The sequence below is a fragment of the Serinus canaria genome, chromosome Z (genome assembly GCF_022539315.1).
Source record: "Serinus canaria isolate serCan28SL12 chromosome Z, serCan2020, whole genome shotgun sequence".
Taxonomy (NCBI): domain Eukaryota; kingdom Metazoa; phylum Chordata; class Aves; order Passeriformes; family Fringillidae; genus Serinus; species Serinus canaria.
The window spans coordinates 66,697,824-66,723,239 of record NC_066343.1 but is presented as its reverse complement, the minus strand read 5'-3'; the positions used below and the strand labels follow the sequence as shown (position 1 = coordinate 66,723,239).

The 25,416-nt window shown below is 41.1% G+C and overlaps 1 protein-coding gene across 2 annotated transcripts in view; it reads left to right on the top strand.

The window, feature by feature from the left end:
- The window catches only part of UNC13B (unc-13 homolog B), a 210,768-nt gene that overhangs the window by 136,214 nt on the left and 49,138 nt on the right, over positions 1 to 25,416 (top strand). For both annotated transcript variants that reach the window (XM_050987179.1, XM_018922952.3), the window contains exons 15-25: positions 2,381 to 2,608; positions 2,925 to 3,066; positions 11,701 to 11,870; positions 12,734 to 12,849; positions 14,678 to 14,841; positions 16,814 to 16,964; positions 17,958 to 18,026; positions 20,263 to 20,352; positions 21,781 to 21,915; positions 22,720 to 22,853; positions 23,726 to 23,811. In XM_050987179.1, coding sequence (XP_050843136.1) covers positions 2,381 to 2,608; positions 2,925 to 3,066; positions 11,701 to 11,870; positions 12,734 to 12,849; positions 14,678 to 14,841; positions 16,814 to 16,964; positions 17,958 to 18,026; positions 20,263 to 20,352; positions 21,781 to 21,915; positions 22,720 to 22,853; positions 23,726 to 23,811 — 1,485 coding nt within the window. The remainder of the gene's footprint in view (positions 1 to 2,380; positions 2,609 to 2,924; positions 3,067 to 11,700; positions 11,871 to 12,733; positions 12,850 to 14,677; positions 14,842 to 16,813; positions 16,965 to 17,957; positions 18,027 to 20,262; positions 20,353 to 21,780; positions 21,916 to 22,719; positions 22,854 to 23,725; positions 23,812 to 25,416) is intronic.

The following is a 25,416-nucleotide window of genomic DNA, read 5'->3' as shown; positions in this document are numbered from 1 at the left end:
AGACCTTTTCCAGGGAAGGAATAATGAAGTTGCCAGGACAAATTATCTGGGCATAGTGGGGAAGCAGTGTGGGTGTAGGTGGGTAGTTTCCTCTGGAGTCACTAGGCAGAGCCAAGTCTTGGAGGTGACTAGAGGGCTATTGGGGGCTGTGTGTCATGTCTTGGACATCCTGCAACCCAGGGTGCCCTGGACTGCTGCTAGGCTTGCAGAGGGATAAATCCACTGTGCAAGGTCTCTGGAGGTTGTGGGGATGTTAAACATGTTTTTTATTAGAATTCCTCCATTTGTCCAAACTTGCATTATAAGGCCTCATTTGATGCTCCTGCAATGCTTGCATTAAGGCTAGATTTAATTGGTTCTTAATTTCCTTGAAGCCAGAAAGGTTAGGGCAGAGTTGATTTCTTTGGATCATGACAGATCTCAGAATTCCAGCTAGGAAAGGCAAATTGTTCAGTTTGGCCTTTCCCAGTTTCCCAATATTTTTCTGTAGTTCTGCTTATAAAGCACAGAGTCCGTCTCCATCCTCAGGAGACCTAGTTCTGCTAAAGCTGAATAGCACTTCTTATATGAAGTTCAAAGCATAGCCCCTGGTATCATTTCAGTTTCATATTCCTTTAATAAATGTTAGGTGCATCACCGATGAGTAGAAACAGCGGGGACTGTGTAATTAATTCCAGTATTTTTGATTTCATTTCATCTTAAGCCAACAACAGGAAACTCTGGGGCATGTACTTTTTATTGTACTAAATGAAATACTGAACATCAAGCCTCTAGGAAGGAAAATGAAAAAGTACTCAGGTAATGTAAAATTATGGCTTGTTTCACACCCAGGTCCTTAAGAACACGCTTTGGTATGTGGTATCCTTAATGAACTTCTGGCACTTCAGAGGTTACAGTCTATTGCAAACTGAAACTCCCTTTTTTCTCTTTGGTTATGTTCTGCTGGGTTCCTCTGTGTGTGTATGTGTTCATAGGACTTTTTTCATGTTTAGTCACTACTTGCTGAAACAGTTTCATATGCAAAACTGTAGTTCCTTACAGCAAGGATATCATATTTGCTCACTTCTGGAAGAAGACACAGTTTCATGTATCTTTGTGGATTGATGACTCCCTTTGCACACACCTTGCACCTGCTATAATAGATATTTTTAAGCTAATTTAATATTTGGTGAATACTTGAATTGAGGACATTTTTCCTTGGACTAAGCTTACTTTAATTATACTGTCCTGGAGAAGAAAAACAAACAAAAGTATATTACATTAAACAGAGAGGTTATGATTGAATGTGTTCATAGGACTTTTGTACTGGTTTAACTTAATCTGATTTAAGATCATAATTTGAAATTGCTGCAGAAAGGGTATAGAGAGACTGTGTGCAATCCTGAGTTCCTGCTTTTCATTTCACACCTGAGTTACCTGCCCTCTTAGCTCACATTAGTGCTTTTATTGATGCATGTCTCACATCTGACACAGTAGTCAGTTTCTAAATCCTGACAGTAAAAATGATTGTCAGAATTGAGTAGCAAGTATTTGGTGGTGGGAGTAGTCTTATCTCATAATTATATGAACTTTGAAATTTTTTAAGAGATATGCAAGCAACCAGAGGCTTCTCTTTTGTCAGATGGAGTTGACTACCTGTGCTGTTATAGACTCTGTGCCTCGTCTGTGTTTCCAGCTGCTGGACACTGTGGTAGCACTACATGCTTATAATGGCCCAGGTTTTGAAATGTTGAGTTTGCTACCTTACAGGTGTATTTGTTGTAGTTAATATACCTGTGCAGTTCTAGAAATGGATTATTTGAGTTGTCTCTGTATGAACTGATAAAATAGAATGGCATCCAGAGAGGCACATTGTGTTTCTGCAGCTTGGTGCCTGATCCAAACAGGGTGGTTCCAGGCAGCAGGAGACATAGGTTTGCAGTGACTCTGAGCTCAGCAGGGAGCTTTGTGACACACATAGGTAGAAAATACTGACAGTGGAGACCCATCTGAGTTTCTCTTCTGCTGAAGTGCAGCCGTGAGACAAGCTCACAGGTACTGTTTGTGATGGAGATCCTATGTCCTCTTCTTAGCACTTGCCTAACCAGGGATTTATTTGTTCATAGCAGAGGTCATGCTGTTAAGAACGTCAGTCCTGGGTGTTCTTCAGCTGTAAGAATATTGAATTCACCTGTTGTTAGAAGGGCAATCTGATCCCAGATTATAGAGGAACTGCTCTGTCTGCCTCCAAATGGTCCAAGTTCTCTGTGTATGTTGGAACAGGGGGAACAGTGTGTGAACATCAGTATCAAGAGCCATTATGTGAAGGGTGACTTGTAGCTTTGATCCCCCTGTCCAGATTCAGTGAGACATGATTTTGTGTGTGTTTTCTGGTGCACAGGAGCAGCGGAGAAGAGCTCAAAGCATGGAGCTGAAGACCGGACCCAGAATTTCATCATGGCCATGAAGGACCGCATGAAAATCCGGGAGCGGAACAAGCCTGAGATCTTTGACTTGATCAGAGATGTGTTTTGTGAGAGCAAAATGACACATGCTCAGCAGATGAAGACAGTGAAACAGAGTGTGCTGGATGGTACCTCAAAATGGTCAGCAAAGATCACGATCACTGGTGAGTGGGATAGTCATGGGGTCTCTTGGTCTCACTTGGGAGCCTCAAGTAAGAGAGTTGTAGAGGAAGGGCTTCTCTGACCTCTGTGTCTTTCTGCTGAGTGCACATAGAGGTAGCAGGTGCAGATATCCCTATTGCAGGTGCTGTAATGCACCATGAGCTGAGGCTCCTCAGAAATGCTCTCTGAGGCTCATTAGAAATGCTCTCATGAGGGGTATTCCTGCTTCTCCTGGCCATTATGAGCTAATACTTCAGGTGATGGTCGAATACATTGTCTTGTTGCAGGGTGATGGTGACCCTTCTGTTTTCTTTTCAGTGGTGTGCGCTCAGGGTCTGCAGGCCAAAGACAAGACTGGGTCCAGTGATCCGTATGTAACTGTTCAAGTGGGTAAAACGAAGAAGAGGACAAAAACAATCTTTGGGAATCTGAACCCTGTATGGGAAGAGAAGTTTTATTTGTAAGTGCTCTGACAAGGACCCTCAGCCCCATGTCACCTGTTTGTATGATCTCTTCTTTGACAGCTGTGTCTTCTTGCTCCATATGCTTTCTCACATCACCTGTAATCTGGAATGGTTCTGTTTTTGCTCAGCGTTGTGTGTGTGCGTGGAGGGTTGACATCTCTAACAATGTACATAGTGCACACCTATTTATCCCATCTGTCTTCCTTGTGTATATACAAATTGTCTGCTTTATGAACACTTCTATACTGATGTTCCGAGAGAATACTAAATGGAAAGGAAAATATTTAAATCAGCAGCTATTGTTCCTGGCTAAAAAAATTCCTTGTAACATGAGAGTAAAATTCGTGTAAAAAATTAAGGAAACTTCTGTGGCCTATTTCTGGGACCTGCTACTGGTGTTTGGCGACCAAATTTAAGGGTAATTAGTTTTCAGTTGTCTGTGACCCCGCCAGCCTCGTCTTTGAATTTTGGAACATCAATGTAACAATAACTCAAAGGAGTTATTGTTGCAAGAGAGAGCTTCCAAGATCATTGAGGTTTGAATTTAAAGCAAAGTTTAGTGGCACAATTCTTTAGATAACATTGTCCAGTCCTGCTTTTATTGAATAAGTAATATGTGCCCTCAGTTTGTCATTGAAGATCTTAAAAACCAAAATGGAGACATGAAATCCAACAACTGTTTTCTGAAGATTCTGGTTGATCTCATTCAACATCAACAATCTTTATTTCTTTTAATGTGTAAGGTCTTCCATTGTACCATCTCTCTCCTTCCTTTCTTTTCCTCTCTGTTCTTTCCTACACTGCTTGGGGGGAGCACTCTCTGCAAAGTGCAATTTGTTTGTGTTTTAAAATCAGTTTCATATCAGTCCAGCTTTGTCTTTACAATGTACAGTAGAAACAAAATTATTTTTAAGCAGTTTTGAGCTACTCATTAACGTCATAAAAATCCTACTGCTATTTTGAGTGAGTAAGCCCCTGGCTTTATTCTTAGTTTAATCCAAGGTAACATTTCTGCTTGGTAAGTAGGAAGAATGCTTAGGTGCCATTTGGATAACTAGTTACAATAGCAGCAAGTCTGTGTGGGAGCCTTAAGGACCTCGATTTACCATGCCAAGTAGTTACCATGGTATTTGCAGTGTGCTCCCTTCTAATTTTAGGATTCTCAGCAAATACTCTGTTTAAAGATAGATAGCAGAGTGTGATAAATGTCACCATTTTAACGGTGACACTGTTTAGACTTAATCGCCATGTCTGTGATTCAGCAGATAACATGCTCTTGGGCATTAGAGTTGATGCTACTTTCTGTCTTGCCTGTGGTGGTTGCCTTCCTTGCCTTGAAAAAGCAGGAGGAGATGAAGGGAATGAGCACAGTTTCCACACTGATGGCTGGAGAGCATTCAGTGCTGCAATCAATGTGTTGTTTCGTTAGCAGATGTCAAAGCTCACCTTCTGCTGGATGAGGAGAGAGTAATATAGAAGCATATGCAGCCCTGGTTTTCTACACACCCGTGTTTCTGTTTTGCATTTATGGATCTTTTTGCAGCTGCAGCTCTTTAGGTTCTAAAATTTCCTTACCCATAATGAAGTGGAAATGTAAATCAACATATTCAGGCCCAAAATACCCATTACATACCAGGCTTTTTTAGAAGAGATTGTCAGGTCAATCAAGAGATTGTCAAATTTTAGGTGTTTGGATGGGGAGGTGTCTTTGATTCTTGAAATTAGGTTAATTTCTTCTTGTGAGAGAAAGGTGTGCTGGTAGTTACTGAAAGCCATGCAGTAGACATATGGAAGCTTTGATGTTCAAAATGGTTAAACAATTAAAAAGGAGCAAGATGTGTAAGTGGAGAGGTCAAGTCAGTTACTAATGTGTGTTCAGCAGTGCTGGCTTGGTGGACTTGTTTGTTGCTGATGTTCATTAGGAGATTAGTGCCTTTCATGTGATCACAATTCCAGTGTGCTTTCAAAGGTTGACTGTAGAGCCAGAAATCAGTCATTAAATTTATAACGCTGTTATTATAACCATGGCATGAATGAAGGCACACATTGTACAAATTAGTGATACAATTCTTTCTACAAGCTCAATAAAGTTTACTAAAAACAGCTTAAATAGGTTTGAAAATTTTTATGTCTCTGGTATTTTAAATAGGGGGAGTTTGTGCTTATTTACAGTGATAGATAGAAAAGTATATAAACTTAAATATCTCTCCCTAAAAATGGCTTTGTTAGTTTTTCGTGTATTTTCTGAAAAAAAAAAAGTGGTAGGTTTGACCCAATTCTAAAGTCCTGATTTAGAATCATATTTTAGAAAAGGCAAAGTTCAAAATGCATTGCGTTTCCATTATAAGTGCTTTTTAGGTCACTGCTAGCCTGTGTAACTGTAGGCATCTGCTTTGATTAATCACCAGTTCTTGCACTGTATTCATGTTGCCTGAGCAAGCAATTTGCAGGCTTTTTCTTTCTGAAAATTATCTCTTTGCATATCTACATCTATAGCTTTAGGAAATAAGTTGTTATGGAGAGATTTTTGTGTATTTCATCAGCGTTTGAAGACCTTTGAAAACATAAGGTGTTGATTTTTCTGCTCTGTTCAAAGTGTTGCAGGCTTGATGCAGACACTGCATATGTGGTGCTTGGCAGCAGGAAGCTTGGTGGGGAACTCCAGCCACTGCTGTAGCATAATGTTCTGTGAACATGCACTAAGAAAACCCTGCTTTCCTTGGATTTACATCCCCTTTCCTCCTGCAGTAAATCCTGATTTCTTTCCTCTAATTGTGATGAGCAGGCTTATAGATGTCCTCCTCCATTTGCTGTGTACTTTTTTCCCCGTGCTCTCAGCTCTCTTGCCTTGCCCTCATCTCTGCCTAGACAGAAGGCAGCATGTGTCCTGCCTGCAACTGGATTCTGAGGTGTCTGTAGTGGTTGGTTCATGAGAGCCAGCTGGCTGCAGGCTTTCCAGGGACAGCAGCTGGTAGGATTTTCTCTTCTCAATCTTGCTGTTGTTTTTTTTGGTTTTTTTTTTTTTTTTCCACAAAACCTGTTGGAACATAGAAGCTTTCATAGCAAATCTACATAACTCTTTTTTCCTTAGGAAGCAGTCCAGTAATATTAGAAGGAAACTATTTTTGACATATTCAAACAAGACACTAATTCCCCAATTAGACATGTTTTAGACTGTCAGTGGAAATTACAGGGCTCCTCGAATCTTTTTTTTTTCTGTAAAGGCTGAAGCTGAGCATCATTTTGCATGGGTTACAATAGGAGACAGTGCTTAGGAAGATAAAGCTGACCACAGGGCAATTTCAATTTTAAAGGGAGAGCTCTGGGATTGTTTGGAGGCTGCTTGTCCAAGCCTTTTGTTCAGGGAATGCCATAGTCTTTAAAGATGTGAGTACTAAATGGTACTATTCTCTCTGGTGTAGGTGCAAAATTACTTGTTCATTTTGCAGTGATTTCCCCTTGAAGTTGTATGGTCTGAGTACAGCTGTGTTTAAAGCTTTGAATGGTGGATGTGAAGTCGTTGCCTGTAACAGATTAAATTGTCTCTGAACAGGTTTCAAGAGGCATGTTTATTCTTTCTCACTGCAGAAGAATAACTGAGTTAAAATGAATGCAGGGCCTCATGCTAGCAGACAGCAAATATTTTACTGGGATGTACAGAGCCCCCCTGATACACATACCTGTTAATCTTTTGGGAATGGTGCTACTCTCAACTAACCACTGACTAGTTGCCCAAAGGCTTCTGTTTGGTCCCAAAATTTTCCTTTTAGCTGCTGAGCAAGTTGTCAAGCTCATCATCTTTCAGTTATGTCTGTGATTATATGTGCTGTTAAAGAGCTGTATTTTAGACTTAGCCTTCTGAGATCACTGTGTTTATATCAATTGCAGCTCTCTCCCCTTAGACTCCCTTCACTGTGTGGCAGAGGCCATGCAGTTTGTCTTGCTTTCCTAATCTCCAGGTACTGCAGATACTGAACCTGGCATTCTGATAAAATCTCGCTTGTTTCCTGCTCAGTTACTACCATGATACAGACCTGATGCCTCGTGGCAAGCACCAGTTGGAAAGCTGAGTTAATGTAGCTAGTGATGTAAAATGCAGAATCACTTTATCTGCTCTTTGTAGTTAGAAGAGCTGCATCATTAATTTGTCAGTTGATGTTGTAACATTGGGTAACAGCAAATGATTGTACTTGTTCTCCTGAGGAAAGAAAGAGCTTCATGCTAGTAAGAAGTGAAAACTCATTTCTTTGTTCATAGACAGCAACAACGGCCTCTCAGGGCATATTATTGTGCTGTCATGCTTAAATTACAAAGTACTGAGGATTTTCCTTCGTTCTCTTTCCACTCAGATTTTGCCTTATGTGTTTTCTCCACTGTCCTTTTTTCTCCCTAAAAGAGGAGTCTTGTCAGCATTTAAAAATGAGCCTCTTCTGAGAAGTTTTTTTGCCTTCCATTCTCGCTGTGGTTGACCACAAGTGAGCTGCCAATTGGACCCTGCAATGTTTTTGACACTTCATTTGAGCCACATTTGAATCCTCCTGCTTTTTCAGTTGTACCATTTCCCAAAATAACTTTTTTTCTGCTCCTCCTCTGTATATTGTTGCAACTTTTAACTGGTCTTTCACATACTGGTTGCTACAACTACTCCTTCCTTTCTCGTTTTCCACAAAATCACTACCTTTATTTAGGCTTTCCTTCTCAGAAGCAGAACTGTACTCTTCAGATTATCACACGTCCTAACATCTTGCTGATCTGTTCTCTCTTTTGCATTTTCCCACCTCCAGTACTCTCATCCATTATTTCTGCCAGCAGCTCTACACTTTCTTTCTCTTTCTTTCTCTACCATTGTATGAAATGTCCCCTGCACATGTGGAACTTTACAGGCCCTTCGTCACAACTGTGTCAGCAGGAAGAAAACTGTTCACAGAATAGAACACACAGACATTCACTAGACTCTTTGAACTGTAAATATTTTTGGTTCAATACCAAAAAAATGCCAAAAATACAATAAAACTACTTAATTCTGGGCTAGACTGACCTACCTTAAAATCTGAAAAATGTTGTTGCTTCGTCTGGACTTTTACTTTCCTTGTCTGTTCTTGTGTAAATCTACATGTTGTGTTTTGTCTTTATTAGCCTGTCAGCTCTACAGAGTAAAATTAGCAAATTCAGCATAAATTTTGTTGGGGATTTTGTTTCAAAGAATGAATCATTGGCTCAGGAGTAGTATTTTGGTCATTTTTTGACACTTCTCCTTTTTCTTTCTCTCCATGTTTTGATGGAGATGAGGCACAGTCCATGACCTGTCCCAGACCCCTGACATCATCCAAGCCCGTCTGGCCCAGACTTTACAGACTTGAAGAGATCTCAGAACTAAAAATCATTTCCTACAATTTTTTTTTTTCGGAAGCTGGAGCTACGTTAGAGGGATACAAATTACTAACTTCATTGTGGGAGGAACTATAGTGTAAATTCAACAGTTGCTTGTTCTGTTTAGCCACCAATATACTAATTACTGTGTGTGTGGGCATGTCACTGTGTGAGCAGACCAGAATTAACCACAGCTTCGTGTGCTCTCGTGCTTCCCCTCAGCTGGGCATGGGAAGAGACCCAAATATTGACAGTGCAGGGGACGTGTGTGGGTGCTGGGGCTTCGGTGCTGTGTAAGACTAAAGGGGAATGTGGCAAAATAGATCGAGGTAGAGAGTGGGATAGTGAGCAAGTCAGCAGAATCAGGCTCAGCTGCTTCCAGTGCAGCAGCGACTGGCTTGAAGCAGAAAATTTTAATGGAAAAAAAAAATCTGATTTTAATTTTTCTTTTAGATTTTATGTGCTGTTTCTGGAAAATGTTACTTCATTTGGTAGCTTGAAGTGTAAAAGCTAGTGCTTTTATAAAAATGGCACTACTCCAAACACTGAGACAATATGCTTAAAAAATAAAGGGTTTGAGCCATGTACATAGCAAACCTGGTTTCCAGTCTCTTGATCTCTGAAATGAACCTGAAAGTATTTGGTAATTTCTTCCTTTTTGTGGGGTCACAGAGTGTTTCTTTTCTCTGCATCCTCTTGGGAAAAGCTGTGAGAGCTCAGCTGTAGGAGGGTGGACAGACATATGTGTGCATGCAGTGAAATCAAGCTTCATAGAAACATAACAAGGAGTGGGGCAGGCATCTTGAGAAATATGCCAGCTCCTGTATTAATGATGGGGAGAGCAGCAGAGCTTGTTAGCCACAGTCTTACGGAGTCATGTCAGTGTCACAAATTGGAAGCTATTTATCATTAATTAGAAAATTCTCACCCATTGGCAAGCCCAAGTCTTCCAACGTTCATGATTCTGTTTTGGGGTGCTCACTGAAAAGTGAACTGGTTTTGACACTACTGTGTTACTTCAGCAAATCAAGGACTATGGTTCTACGGACTTACCCTTTTGATGGTAAGCTACCACCAGCTCAAGGCTTTCAGCTGCAGTAAGCAAGTGGTAAAGCTCACTCACTGGCATGGCACCAGCACAAAGAAAGCAAGTTGAGCAGTCTCTTAAAAACAACAAGGAAAGGTGTGGTAAAATAGAAGCTTTAGTAGCTCAGTAAATGCTATTGGAAGGCTTCCTGTAGGATGTTGGAGTTATGCTGCTGTCTTTGAGTGAAGGATGATAGCCAGCCACCTCAGGAGCAGGGGATGCGTGTGGGACTGCTTAAGTTAGATTTGGGGTTGAACAGTGAACGTTTTTCTTGAGGAAAGACCATTGGAAGTAAAGAAAAAATACTAAAGTGGTCCTAGCAAAGAGCTGTCAGCCAGAAGGTGATGTCTGAAGTAGTCAGGAGTTAACTTACAGATGCTTGCTAAATGGCTCTGTGTCCCAGTTGTGTTTTGAGGCACCTGTGCATTTCTGAACACTGAGCCTCTACAATACTGCCAGGCTGTACAGTAGTTCACTGTGTCAGGAAAAGAGGATTTCTTTTACATGCTTAGGCTGTATTTCTTTTACATGCTTAGGCAGACATGGCAAAGCACTCAGATAAATTTGAGATCTACAAAGAGCAGCAATTCCAGCCATTCCCTGCTTGTGAACACTTGTTTGCATGGTTTTGTTAGGAAGACATTCTTGAAGTTAAGGTGGAGGAAGAGGAAAGTGAAGATAGGAGACAAACATTGAACTTCTTTCATTCTGAACTCTAAATACAGATTTGATTGCCCAGTAAAGGCAGGGAACAATGATGTGCTCTGCCTGTGATCTGAGCTGCATGGAATTGCCTTTAACCTTGTCCATATAATTCCCAGCTATTCCCTTCTACTAGAAAAATCAGTAGGAGCTGCATGGATGTCTGTTAAACATTGTCCTGCATCACAATGGTGGCAGTAAAAGCCCAAATGGTTTCTTGGCAGAGAGCATGCTCATAACCAGCCACTGCCACATCCTGTTGACCAGGCTTAGCAGAGCTCTTCTGACCCATTTCTTCTTTCTCCCTGTTGCTTAGCAACAGATGCAGCATGTTAATGTTAAAAAAGCTGGAAAACAGGCCTTAGGCAGCAGTTGCCTGTTTTCATAGGTTTTATTTGCTTGAGGGTAGACATTTGTAGTGGTTATGGTGAGTAATCACCCTTGTCATGGTCTCATATGAGCATTCAAATTGCTTTATTGCATGCCCTGTAAATGAGCAGAGCTGTTATAATACGGTTCTACCCACTTCTGACATCCAAGAGCCTGTTTGGATATACAAAAGATACCTGAAACACATGAAAAAGGGGGGAGAATCTTTAAATCCCGTCTGTGCATTAAACTGGAGGGTGCTGATTCATCAAATGATAAACTGCTTCTTTTAATGGAAATGTCTTTATTGATCTGCCCAGAGCACAAAGTATCAGTCTAAGCTGTGAGTAATAGGCAGAATCAATTCTAGCAATTAAATACCAATGCTGTAACTACTGTATCACACCCGTTCCCCTCAGGCATTGTGGTGCATCATCTGATTGTAGTGTGTTATGCATTGATACATTACTGCTTTGTTACTGTCTTGAAGAAAGAGATCTACCTCCACCTGAACTATTTATCCTTTGTTAGAAACCAGCACAAAGGGTGTTTGTCACAGGTCTTAATTCTGCTAACCTAGAAACTGCATTAAGACAGGTAGCCCTTACAGCCTACAGCTAAACAGGAGGTCATTGATGGAGAGAGCTGTTCAAACTAATTACATGATGATTGTCATTTTTTGTGGGGGTGTATGCTGGCATTAACCAGCCTAGCTGTCCCCCGGCTTCTGTGGGCTTTGCAGCAAAACTGACAGCTGTGTAGAGAATTCCCAAGTTCTGTGAGCTGCTGCTGAGATTGAGGACAAGCAGCAGAGTCACAGCTGCTTGGAAAGTCAGAAGTTGGTGGCTGAGGTCAGGGCAGGGCTGTCATTCGGCATGCATTTGGAGTATTTGCCATGTCACAGGAGCATTTAGAGTGCATTAACAAGGTTTTGTGTTGTTCATATCAGACACTCCACTTTTGAATAAATACCCATTGTTTACTCTTTGCTAATACATCTCTCTGATGTTGGAGGAGAGGGTCAAGAGGAGTACAGAGAATGTAGCAAATAAATGTTGGCTGCATTGCACACTCTTACAATTACATTTTTTCTTGTTTGCAGTGAGTGCCATAATTCCTCTGACCGGATCAAGGTGCGAGTGTGGGATGAAGATGATGACATCAAGTCTCGTGTCAAGCAGAGGCTGAAACGCGAGTCAGATGATTTCCTGGGGCAAACAATCATTGAAGTTCGCACTCTGAGCGGAGAAATGGATGTGTGGTACAACCTTGGTGAGCAGGGCCTTGGGGCTGAAAACGTGTTACGTGTTGGTTTGGGAATGTTTGAGAGCACTTGGATGCATGTGGACAATTTGCAAGAAGGGAAAAGTGTTTACATGGTTTCAACAGCATATGATGCTGCTGCAGAGCAGCTGCAAAGCTGATCCCAGTTGAAATTGAGTGCAACGTGCCAGAAGGTAGATGTTTTTTCTCTGTCACCTCTTTAAAAATACAATGGAAGAAATGCTTGGAGCAAAACTCGATTCTGCCTCTGCTGGAGATGTGCTGTCCTGTGTTCTTTTTTTTTGGTGTCAACGCAAGCATTTTACAAGTCTGTAAGAACTTCAGGTGCATTGCACTGGGCTGGCAAGTTGTTGAGACCTTTTCCAGTGACAGTTGTAGAAAGTACCAGCAAGCAATCAGAGGGTGCTGAGTTGACAGGCGCTGTGAACCTGCCATCTCCTAGGAGATCCAAAATCTTCTTCCAGCAGTTCCCAGGAGTTCAGGGCTGTGGTGCAGTTAGTGACAAAATCCACATCAGTCAGCCCTATTCTCAGAAAAGGAATCTGTCCTTGGTGGTTCTGGTTCACCTGACTGAATCCAAGAGTCTGTAGCACATTTGCTGGCAGAAAGGGTGTCTTGTGTCCAAAAATATACATAGTTCTAATTAGACATGTAATATTGAGGGTGTATCATGGCAATTGTTTTGCTGATGTCTGCTTAGCATTATTCAATGTTTTGAAAGAAAAGAGAAAGTTTTCACTGTGGTGACTCAGCCCAAGGTTCCAGCAGTTTCTTTTGCCATTGTTGTTGCCCTGAGATGGCTGTGCTCTGAACATGAACAATGCAATAATTGCTGATGTTTTGTCTCCTAGAGAAGCGAACAGATAAGTCTGCAGTGTCCGGGGCTATTCGCCTGCAGATCAGTGTGGAGATCAAAGGCGAGGAGAAAGTGGCTCCATATCATGTTCAGTACACTTGCCTTCATGAGGTAAGGAGTATGAATATCTGTTCATTCTGACAATCTGTTCATTCTGAAAAAGCAATTCTCTGACCTTTATTTCCTTGAAATGTTCCTTCTTGCCCTAGGTGAGCTTTCTTTTCCCTGCCATGCAGTGGTAACACACTGAATCATCAAACCCACATTTGTCAGGGAGCAGCTTTAAGCTCTCTCCCCAACACTGGCTGGCTCAGTGTGTTGCACTGTCACAGCTGTGCTACTGTCAAAGATCAGGCTTTGGTTTCACTCAGAACCCATGATGAGTTTAAGGTGGAGAAACCTGTGAATTTCCTTGAGTGATGTTTTCAACGTGTACTGTATATCTGTTTTTCTTTAGAGGAAGCATACTAAAATGCATTATGAATAAATTCTGATTGAGGAGAGAGTCTCTGTCTTGGGCAGTTGAGTGATGCAGGTATTGGTGGTATAAATTCTTTTGTGCTGCTGCAGTGCTGTGTAGTTTTGAACAACTGTTGGGGAACAGAAGATTCAGCTGAGGTTACTGAGTACTGACCTGTCTCAGGATGGACTGAGCTAGACAGGCAGTGCTGCAGAAGTTGGGAGAAATCCAAAGATGACTTGCAAGAAAGACTAAAGGGAAAACCCTCTCTTGGAGAGATGCCCAGTCTGTCTGTGTCAAAGAAAAGGCAGGCAGCAGGGTCAATCTCAAAAGTGCCTGAATAAGGAAGAGTAGTCAGAGCCCTGTATACAAGAATATCCTGAGGTCACTGAGGGTTAAGCAAATTCATCTTACACAGAGGAGGACGGTTGTATCACTGAGAGGAATGTTCATCTACAGGGGCAGCATATTTATCCAGCCACTGAGCTGGAGGAGCTCTGTGGTGTCTTCTGGCCTTACCAGGGAACTCTCTGTAAGATAAATATCAAGCTCAGAAAGTAGGCTTCTTTTAGTAGGCTATGTTGTATCCTTCAATACATATTTTATTGTTTTTCATTTCAGTGATGGCTACTATTTGGTAAGCTGTAGCTGTTTTGGTTTTGTCCTTTGAACATGCATGTTTATTTACTGCTCTTTTTTTTTGGCAAATAGGTATCTTTTTAACTATCACCTTTTTTTTTGTGTATTCTAAAATGAAGATGATTTGCAGCAAGAATAATATAATCAGGAAAAATAGTACTGTAAAACAGAGTCCTCTAGCTACTAATGAGATCATTAGACTTCTGCCTCGCTTACTGTAGGGAGCCACTCTCAAAGGCTGATGAATCTGTAAGTGACATGAATTTGAGGATTACTGAGAAGCCCACTGAGCTGAATGTGCAATTTCTGCATAGAAATGATAGCTGAAAACTTTTGCTGTGTTAGATAAAGTGAAAGGTCATGTTGAATAATAATAATAATGCGAGTGTCTTGTTGTTAGGGGTGATCTTAAGGGTATCCTTTTCAGGAAAAGAAATCTGTTTGGACTGTTCTGTATAATAATAATTACAGTGCTGATACAGAGCTGTAACGTCAGCTAGTTTAAATAACTTGTACATATTAAGGCATTTTCATGATCAGGACAGAAATGTGTAGGTTTCAGGAAAACTAATTAGTCTGTGGTTTCAGTGCACTGAAGCACTTTTCTGAGTCATTCACATTGTCTACTGGGTAAAGTTGTAGGTATGCATGTGAAAAATTCATCTATGAGATTCCTTCAAGAAGAAAAAAAGGTAAAAGCAGAAAATGGGTGAAAAAAGAGGAGGAGAACAAAGAAATTTGTGATAGTGCCACTGCATCAGCAGTTTCATGCTCTTCATGAATCTTACTTAGTGGCTTCAGCAGCCTCACATACAAACTTGTCCTTGTTTTGTTTTTTAGAATCTCTTTCACCATCTCACAGATGTGCAAGGGAATGGGGTGGTGAAGATCCCTGATGCCAAAGGAGATGATGCATGGAAGGTGTATTTTGATGAGACAGCCCAAGAGATCGTGGATGAATTTGCAATGCGTTATGGCATTGAATCAATATACCAGGCCATGACGTAAGATGCATTTCCTGTGTTCCTTAGTGCAGATAATTGGTGTAACTGATTGATGTAACTCTCACTGTTTAGCAGATGAAGTGTATTGATAATGGAAGGCTTGGCAGGGGCAGCTGCTCCTTATGGGTCTTACTGTGAATGGGAAGAGACTTCCTGTCTTTGAACCACTTTCCTGGTGTCCTCAAAGTCTAAAAATTATTGTCTGCCATTTGCGTTTTGAGGCTCTACAATCTCTCTGAGAGCTCTTCTGTTAAAAAGTTGTTGCTCAAGGTTCCCACTGAAGGTTTCTGATGATCTGAGAAAGGATGAGGTTTTGTGGAAGCATTTGTCCTATATGTCTGTTGTGGCAAATGTTACAGTTCTTTCAAGAGACTGATTTCCCAGGTGCTGCTGAAAGCACCTCCAGAAAGTTTGAGTAATGGTGCCACTAATTTGTCCTCTTTGGACAAATCAGTGGCACCATTAGGTTAATGCAGTTCTGTATCTTCAAAGAACCTTTTTCTTGTCACTGTACTTTTACTAGGATTTGGGATTTGTCATTCATCCTCATAAAGACTAGTATTGCTATACTTAGCTCATTTCTTATTTCAAATGTAATATAAAAAATAGCAGACAAAAGTGAACTTTTTCACATTAGAAGCTGAAAGTTTTGGGTTACAGGTCCTTAGATGAGTTATGAGCTGTACTTATGTCACCTTGCAAGCAGCTTTTCTGCCTATTGGTTTAAGCCAAAATGGAGAAGAATTGGTAGGTTTCTCTGGAGGTCTAGTCACTGCTTATAGCAGGGCTAACTTGAAAGTTTTACTAGGCTGCTCAGGGATGTGAAAAATTTCCAAGGATGAAGGCGGAAGCCTCTCTGATAAGATCCCCATTCCTCACAGCTTCTCTTCTTAAAGCTAGAAGAAGCCATTTCATATGTTTGTATTTACCCAGTGCCTAAATGACCAATAGGTTTGTGTTATATAACAAGCATGGTTTTGAACTTGAAGGGTTTAGATTTGGGATAGATAAAAGGACAAAATCTTTTACAGTGAGGGTGGTGAAACAGTGGCTAGGCTGCCCAGAGAGGTGGTAGATGTCCTAACGTGGAAGTGTTCAAGGTCATGTTGAATGGTATTTTGAGCAGCCTGGTGTGGTTGAAGCAGTGGATCCCTGATCACTGCAGAGGTTGGACTAGATTACCTTTAAAGGCCCCCTCCAACCCAGACTGTTCTGTGATTTTGAGTCCCACAGGGAGAAAGTTACATTTGTAAAGTAACAGATTAGATGAAATTTCTCAGTGAGTATTTCTGCATAAAAATGGCCCATCTCTTCTGCCTCTTGAAATGAACTTGCCATTTCCCATGATAGACTAACAGATTTTGAAAATTTTTTTTTAATCATTTCATAAGCCTGAATGCTCCTAGCATAATTCAGAGATTTTCTGGAGGAGGGTTCCCTGCATTTAATGAGAGAATGGGAAAATACAAATGAGTGTGCACACTTCTTGCAGGCTGAATGGGTTAGCCACAAGGAATCACACATATCGGTGCGGCACAGAAATACTAGTGTGTACTCTCACTGGCCATTAATGCTTTCCAGCAACTGCTGCTACCACGTGACACCTCAGAACTTGTGTCTGCCTCAAGCCGCAACAAATTGTGTTCATTTCCTTGTGTCAGGCTTGGATCTAGGAATTGGCATCAGGACCCAGGGCATCACTATGTCACGTACTGTCGGCAGCAAATGGCTGAGAAGCTGTTTTATGATCTGGAAGTGGCTGCAGTGAAGGGATTTCTCTTTGTTTTGAGCTGTTGTCTAGATGGCACCTTTCTGAATAAAAGCTCTGAGACGCTAGAGTTTTGTAAAGTGATGAAACGTAACTTCCATCTGTTCATGGTGCCCGCCAGCACAAGGGGTCTATTAAATGGATAAAGTCAAGTCCTGCTGCACAAAAGAGACCAGAATGACTTACATCACTGTCCTTTTGCAGGCATTTTGCATGTCTCTCGTCTAAATACATGTGCCCAGGCGTGCCAGCTGTGATGAGCACCTTACTTGCCAATATCAATGCTTATTATGCACACACCACTGCCTCCACAAATGTGTCTGCTTCGGACCGCTTTGCAGCCTCCAATTTTGGGGTAGGTCTGTGTGTTTGGTGATGTTGCAATTGGACTTCTTTAATTTGCTTCAGTGCTTCCACCCTTGAGCAAATGACTTGTTCTGTTTAAAGAACATTAAATTTGTGAGGAGTTTGAAGCAGTGGAACTATTTTATACCAGACAAAGAGTATGGGTTTATTATCTTCATCATCACACATTCAGATATCAATCAGTGTAATGCATTGTGATGTTCATTCTTTGTGTTCGCATTACAGTGGAGCACAGATGGTATGGAATGAGCAAACGATACTATCTCTCCATGTTAGTGCTGTTGGTAAAATATATCGTGTGATCTGATAATTTCAGAACTTTGTTTTTAAAAACAGCAACTGCTTTAGGAGAAAAAAAGCACCACCACAAAAGAAGTCTATCCCCTTAATGGTTAAAATGTTTTGTATACAATTTGTGGTGGAGTTGAATGTGCTAGAAGAGTATTTGGAAAAGCTCATGCTTCCCATCAGACTGAGTATTTATTAATAGATTGAGGAGGTGTTCACAATGCCAAATCCGAATTCATTGGAGGGACCTGACCTCAAAAAGTTATGTCACCAGAAGCCTGTAGTACTTGTCACTTATCTAGATAAGATCACAGAGCTCTATCATTGCTCTAAATTAGACCCTTTTCTGCCTGTAGTTTATTCAACTATGAATAAGTATTTTCTCTCAAATACAAGTTTGGTGTAAATTGCAGATGGAAAGTCAGAATGGTTTCTGTTTTTCCTCTACTTCAGAGTGATAATGGAGTGTTTTTCTGACAATTGTGATGTTTCACAGACTTCAGAAATAATTACAGTTTTAAAGTAAATCCAGGAATTGAAAGAAAATACTGTTTGCACAATGCCTTGTATCCATATTGCTTTCTCCTGCTCTCATGAGATCTGACACTGATTACCTGATACTTTGCTGCTTACTCTGAACATGGATTGGACAGTGGTGATATGTGAATGTTTATTGGTGCTTTCTGCTCAACAGAAAGAACGATTTGTAAAGCTCCTGGATCAGCTTCATAATTCACTTCGGATTGATCTCTCAATGTACAGGGTGAGTGGGAATAAACAGAATCCTTTCAGGTATTTTTGTGGGCAGAGTGGAAACACACCATTTGGAGTTTTCTTACATTTCTATCTTCTTGCACAATTTATGTCTTAAGGAATTGTCATGACAAGCTTGTTGCTCAAATGTACCACTTTGTTTTGCTTATGGATCGATCTTAGACCTTGTTTTTTTCTTCCGTTTTAATTTGCTCAAGACTTCTGAAATAATTTGAGCATTGTGAATTGTGCTTATCTCTGATACTTCCCCAGAAGTTTCCAGTCCAAGCTAGATTGGATAAAATAATTTTAATTACTCTTATCAGCTACTTCAGGTATCATCTAAAAAGGAAAAATAGACTTGTTCTCCCCTACTATGACAGAAATATTTTAGAGCACTGTGTTGTCAGTTATTTAAGGTTTGGCAAACTCAAATCATAATGTATGGTCAGGTTTGACATCCTCCTCACTTCAGCAGATTGTGAAGAGATGAGTTTTACTTATTAGCATTAGTCCAACAAGCTTCATAAACCCTCCACTTTCTTTCCTTGCTACTCCTGAGTCAATATTTTCATGTGACTTGGCTGGTTTTTTTCCCTTAAATTCCTTGCTATATTATTTCAGTCAGTGACTAATTCATTGAAAATTTTGAAAATGGTGGCAAAATGTGAGCTTCGATTTTATTTAGTTATCCACTTCTGATTTTAGCATTTACTTGAAACACAGAAAAATTTATAGAGGAGAAAAACACGAGAAGATAAAGAGAAGTGCATTAGGAAGACAAAAAAGAAAAAAAGGAAAAGGGGAAAGGTGCAAAAGAAGATAAAAGGAATATTGTGTGAAGAGCTATTCTAAAGCTACCTTACTAGAAAGAGAAGGTCTAAATGGAGGCAACTGATCCACAGAGTAGCAGAGGGAAAATTATCAACCCATGACAATAGGAATCTGAAGCAGTGCTGCCTTTTTTGTTTGCTTGGTGTTCAGTAAAAGCTACTTTTTGGTGGCTAATGCAACTGAAATGTGCACAAACAAGATCTTACATAAAGGACCTGGAAAGATTTGTGTAGTTTAAATAATTTAGGTGTAATCTAATGGACATTATATTTAGAGAAATGGCTGAAGCATTATGGGAGCATTTAGGAATTATTTTAAGACCCTGAAGGGCAGGTTAAGTTCTGAAAGAAAAGGTGTTAGTTTGCAGCTTTCCAAACAGGAGATGGCAATTTATATTCTTCAAATAGTTTGTATTTAGGTCTTTACCCATGGAAGTCTTTGATTTTGGTAAATACCCTGAGTTCCAGAGAACCTGCATGTGGACAGCTTAACTTTTAAAAGGAGAGTTCTCTGAGAAGGACCATCTGCAAAAGACATGAAATTGCCTGCACTGGTTAGCTGAACTTTAGTAATACTCAATTACTACTGTCAAGAGACAGCATATTTTCCTGCCACTCCTCAGTAAAAAGTGAAAACTGTTCCCCTCTGCTCTTTTCACCTTCGTATTTAATAATTTTTGAACGTGCAGATATGAAGAGACTATGTGAAGAGAAGGTTGCTCCTGCTGTTTTGCTTGCAGCAAAACCAATCCCATCAGCTTGAATGTAAGAACATGCTGAGGAACTTGAATGCTGTTAAAGGACACGGGCCCATAGGAGACAGTGGGAATATTGGAACGGGCACAGTGCCTGAGGTCAGAAAGGGAAGTTTTGTGCAAAAAGCAAAGCTAGCTGCATTCAGCATATGTATTTACATATGGCATCTCACAGGGTTCTAGCTAGTTCCAGTTCCTTATGGGAACTGTGCTAATTTTTCCTTCTTGGTCTTTTTCACTTTTCTGGAGAGCTGTTGAATACACAACACCCCTTGGCATCTCAGAAGAGAAGCCAAAAACCAGAGTATTGTGTGCAGAAAGGAAAGGTCTCACATAACCTCAGGCAAAAGGCCAGGACTGCTATTGGTAGGGCTGTTCCCAGCCTGCTCCTTCTACAGCCAAAGAGACGGTCCCTGCCACTAAGGGCTGTCAGTCTCCTGGCATCCACAGACTTTACATTTATATGAGAAGCTATTTAATTAAGCAAACAGATAAGCTTCTGCAGTAAAAAGGCCTTATTTATTGAGCATTGTTTTGACTGGTACAAGCTTCTTGAGCAGGAAATGTTTCCAAGACAGTTTCCTTATTTAGCACATGCTTGAAGCCTTGCATGGGTCTGACTGTGCTTTGGAACAGGATTTCCCTTTTCTGTCAACAGAATAACTTCCCAGCCAGCAGTCGTGAGCGGCTGCAGGACCTCAAGTCTACAGTGGATTTGCTGACCAGCATCACTTTTTTCAGGATGAAGGTAGGAATATGGGTGGGGATGGGAATGGCATCTCTGCAGGTTTTTTTCCCCCAGGAGTTGATTTCCCATTTTCAAACCATTGTTTCATGTTGGTTTTTTTTTAAACACTTAAGGAAAATGGAAATCATCTGCTAACCATGTATAAACATCCACATTTTGTCTTTACTTTTCTGTATTTTGCATTATGAAGATGTAAATTGCTTTTCCCTTATTATTCTTCAGTCATAAAAATGGCACAACACTCTCCCACCCTCCCTTGCAAAAAACCAAAAAAATTGAGGAGGAGGAAGAATAAAGGGAATTGTCTAGTTTTAGGAAGATAATTTGCTTTTTTAATAACATTAGGAAGGTTTTTCACTATCTAGTAAATATTTTAGAGTTTCTCTTGGGGAGCATGAGATACTAAAATGGGATAATATCTCTCAGTAGAGATCCACGAGAGTTGTTATGAATGCTAATGTGCTGGTTTCATAGTTAAGTTTATTGTCCTAGCAATGTGTAATGAGATTATTTTATATTCCTGATTTTTGGCTTCTAAACTTTTTTTAAAAGATTACAACCTAATATTGTTGGTTAGTACATGCCACTTAAAAATGTTTATCTTATCAAAAACAAAGCAAGTGTTTAATTTGAGCTTCCTCAAGAAGTGCTTAAAATTTTACACCTAAGCCCTAGTGTAAATGATGATTTAGATCTTTACTTTAAGAGTATTCATTCAGACAGTCTGTGTTGGAAGCTTGATTTAAAGAGATACTCTGAAAAGTTTAGAGGTACTGAAAATATCAAAATTGTTAGGTTATAATTGTATTTGCAGGGTGATTGCCTGTCTGTTTAGTTTAAAGTACCTGTGCAGCATTTTCCTAAAATAGTGTAACAATGAAATAATGAAAACAGCTGCTGTTGCAAGAGGAGAAGGCGTATCAGTTGGCATGTCCCTAATGATTCTGGTTGCTTTAAAATTCAATGAAGCTTGTGATGAAAGATGTCCTTAATGAAAGTTTTTTGTATTTAAAGGCAGACAAGTGGTGTTTGGCAGGACTTTGCAGATCAGATGTCAACTGCTCTGCTGGTCTGTTGCACATTCTTCCAGTGCTGGGGAAGACTGCCTGGAGGCTTTGTAACAAAGTCCTATAAATTCAGCAGTTTGGCTCAGATTATACACATATCGAGCCACATGATCTGTCTGTTCTGGGGAACCTTCCTTGGCACATCAAAATCTCTTTTATGCTTCAAATGGTCCTGTGGGGAGATAAGTGTTGTCACTGATTTTTTATGCCTGTGGAGAGTGACCCATTTGTGTTTTCCGGTCACAAGTTGCTGAAAGCAGATCCACCAAGCCTTGAGTGGTTTCCAAAACAGTGATGTGTCTTTTCCCTGTTTGATTTATGAACCGTGCTTTCTTGACTCTCTTTGTTGTCCCCTTGCCAGGTCCAAGAGCTGCAAAGTCCACCCCGAGCTAGCCAGGTGGTGAAGGACTGTGTAAAAGCTTGCCTCAACTCCACCTATGAGTACATTTTCAACAACTGTCATGAGCTGTACAGTCGGGAGTACCAGACAGATCCTGTGAGTAGCTGATAAGTAGGCAGAAACTGAATTTTTCTTACTTTCTTAAGATAATAGCAAGAATAATAATTGATACAAAAAGCCAGCCCAAACAAAGTTGTGTGACTTGTTATCTTCTGAATGCAGAAAATCTGTAATCAATTAATGAACACTAATTAGTAAGGGGAGGATGATAATTGTTTTACACTGACTAATTATGATGTGTTTTGCCAGCCTCAGCAGTTATTTGTGAAGGGAAGGTTTGATGTAGCTTTGAGTGAGCAAAAGCCAATTACAGCAAATGTAGGCTGATCAAGGAAGCTGTCATTAGCATATGTAAACCTCAAGCAGTGAGATTTTGCCTTGTTTTCAGGCACCCAGTATCCTGCACTGGGTTTAAGAAGGTGCCTCTAGACACAAACTCTTCTCAAATGTGTGAAAGCTCCACTGGCCACTCTGTAGTAGTGCACACACAGTATGTCAACAGGTATACAGTCACCAGCCAGGTGCCTAAAGAGCAAGTATTTGGAATAGGCTTAGGGCAAATGATGTCTCAGCAGGTCCCCTGGAGCTTGGCCTGCTCCTGGCATGATAGATGACAAAACAGGGATTAGTTTGGTTTGAGGCCACCAGTCAGCAACATAGTTTGGCGTGTTAGTGTGTTTTGCATTAGATCAGACAATTTGCCAGCCATCATTAATAATTTTAAGCTCTTTGGAAGAAAGGGTCCACAGGCGGGCTTGGAGTTTGCATGGTGATCTGCATTTGCCAGCTTTTTCTTTGCCCTTACATTTTATGCTGGTTTTCCAATGGCTTCCTTCTCAGAACAAAACTCAGGACCTTCCTGCCGAGGAACAGGGCCCCAGCATCAGAAACCTTGATTTCTGGCCCAAGCTCATAACTTTGATAGTTTCCATCATAGAAGAGGACAAGAATTCTTATACCCCAGTCCTGAATCAGTAAGAATCCTCCGTGTCATGTTTGGCTAATGCTAGTCTGTGTCTGCTCTGCTTTATTTGTTAAACTGCTTTCTATCTCTTCTGTCACTTGTGCATTTATAGAAGTACTTATCTTGTCTGTCTGTCTTTCTGTCTTATCTGTCTCTGTCTGTATAAATAACTTTTTGATTGGGATGGAAGAGTTTCAAAAGGTTCAGTTACGATGGCGTTCGAGCACAAACACCCTGATTATTACAATCCTGAACTCAGGGAGGCACCTGAAACTGGGGTGAGAGTTCTTTTGGTTTTTTCTGATGTTGAGCAGTTCCGGGATGCACATTAATGCACACAGTAGTGCTGTAGTGCCTTGCACTGTGGCTTAGGAATGTGGTGTTCAATTCAGCACTGGGAGATTGCACTGGGTGGAGTTTACATAGCATTGGAAAGGACCCTGAAATGGGTCTGTTCAACTGGTGGATACCCATCCTACAGTCCCACAGAGCAGAGAGAGACAGAGATCCTACAAGGTATTACACACAAAGACCTGGACTGTGCCCTCATCATCTTTCAGCCTAGTGACCCTCAAAAAGGAGAAAGAAAAAAATGGACAAGGAAGGGAAAAAAGGTGCAAGGGCATAGAGATCACATTCCCAGACCTCTGCACCTCTTTTAGGAAAGATATGCAGGACCTGTCTTTTTGAGTTAAACAAATTATTTTGTTTACCTAATCTGTACCACAGAGTCTAGTCCATGATCTCTGATTTTCACCTGGTCCATTAGGGTGAAGGAAGCATCTGTAAGGTTGAGCTTTTCAGCTTGTAGCATAGCTCAGAGCTAAATCAAGAGCCCTTTGCTTTGACATATGCCAAAACATTTTCCAAATGTCCCCTCAGGTTTCCTCAGGAGCTTGCAGTTGGGAAGATCAGCGCAGAGGTGATGTGGAGTCTTTTTGCCCAGGATATGAAATATGCCATGGAAGGTAAGAGAATGTCTCACTGCTGTTAGCTGACTTGTTGCTGGTCTCTTGTTCCCCATCCGTTTGGTGAAAATGAGGCTTAAGCTCGTGAGTAGCATCACTGATTGGAGTGGGGATTTTTAGTGGTTTGTTTGTTTGTGCACAGCTGGTTTATGGGTCAGAACTGAGGCTCAGATCTGCATAAGCTGTCGACCTCCATGTCAGGCTTTGTTGCAAGCCGTTCATTGACATCCCAGCTGGTTTGAAATCAGAGGTTCCCTTTGGCCTAGAAGTTATGATGGCTTGGATCAGCAGGCAGCAGCAGCATCATGTTCCATTGTGCTGTGGTAGAAAGGGTTGGAGAAGTTGGTGGACTCTGGGTTGTGCCGTGGCTCTAGTTGCCTGGATAATACAGCTCAGGTTGTCTAAGCCATTGGCAGAAAGATTCTTTTATAGTAATTCCTGCTGCAGACATCTTCATTTCCAATTAGTCTTTGCATAATTCCATCTCCTAGCAAGGAGGTGTCACAGTTTGACACTGGCGCAATGCCAGTGCCCCCATGAAAATGCATTCTCCCTGGTGTCTACTGTGAGATGTGACCAGAAATAGAGCAAAGCAGGCTCCAGCTTAGGAATAAAGCCGAAAAAAACTTTATTAACCTACAACTATATTTAAAAAAAGAAACACATGCAGAACTCAGAATGAAAACCTTCCAAAAACATTCCTCCTCCTCCTCCCACCAAATTCCCAATACATCACAGTAGGACAAAACCTTGGACTTTCAATTCAGTTACCACCCCTCAAATCACTAACTCTCAGTCTATCACCACCCTTCAGATAATCAATTCTCAGTTCATCAAGAAGAGAGGAGTCCCTCTTGCACCATGGACTTCCCCTGGAAACACAGTTGAAACCTGCCGTGTTTCCTTCCATGTCACACATGGCACCGCCCAGAGGACATCTGCCATCGTGACATCTTCCTTCCATGCCCCGTGCTCTCACCACTGCACATGGACCAGAGCTGCTTTTAGGGTTTTCCTTTCAAGGATGCTTTGCTCAGTTCCAAAAACAGCACAATCTCTCACTTTTGGGACACCTGTCCCCCCCAGATTTCACCCCCTGGGGCCAAAGGGTCTCGAGAACAGAGGTCTTCTCCTTCACTGAAGATTGAGGGCACCACCACAACCCTCCTCACCTGTTGTCTCTATTCATGCACTCCTTCACATCATATCACTGTGCTCTCTTGGCTCTGAGCCATTGCCTCCTCCCTAAATGCAGTCTCTGTGTCACAGGAAAAATGGTTCTGTCCATGGCTGTACAAGAAGAGTCCAGCCAAAGGCCACTCCATCATCTCCTCCCACCTAGGATTCTTCTCAACTTCTCTCAGACATCTTTCACTTGCATAAACTTGCATCACACTTGCCCATTTCCTGCTATTCCATCTCTATCTCTCTCCTCATTCAGCTCCAGAAGGATCAGCATTTGCAAGGTTTCCATCATCCAAGAGAAGGGTTAAAACATGAGGCTTTGCCTGTCCAGAACTCCCTCCCTGCTGGGCACCTTCCCACTGCATCCCCCTCTTTCTCCTTCTCAGCCAGGCCGTGCTATCAGATTTCAAGGTGGTACCA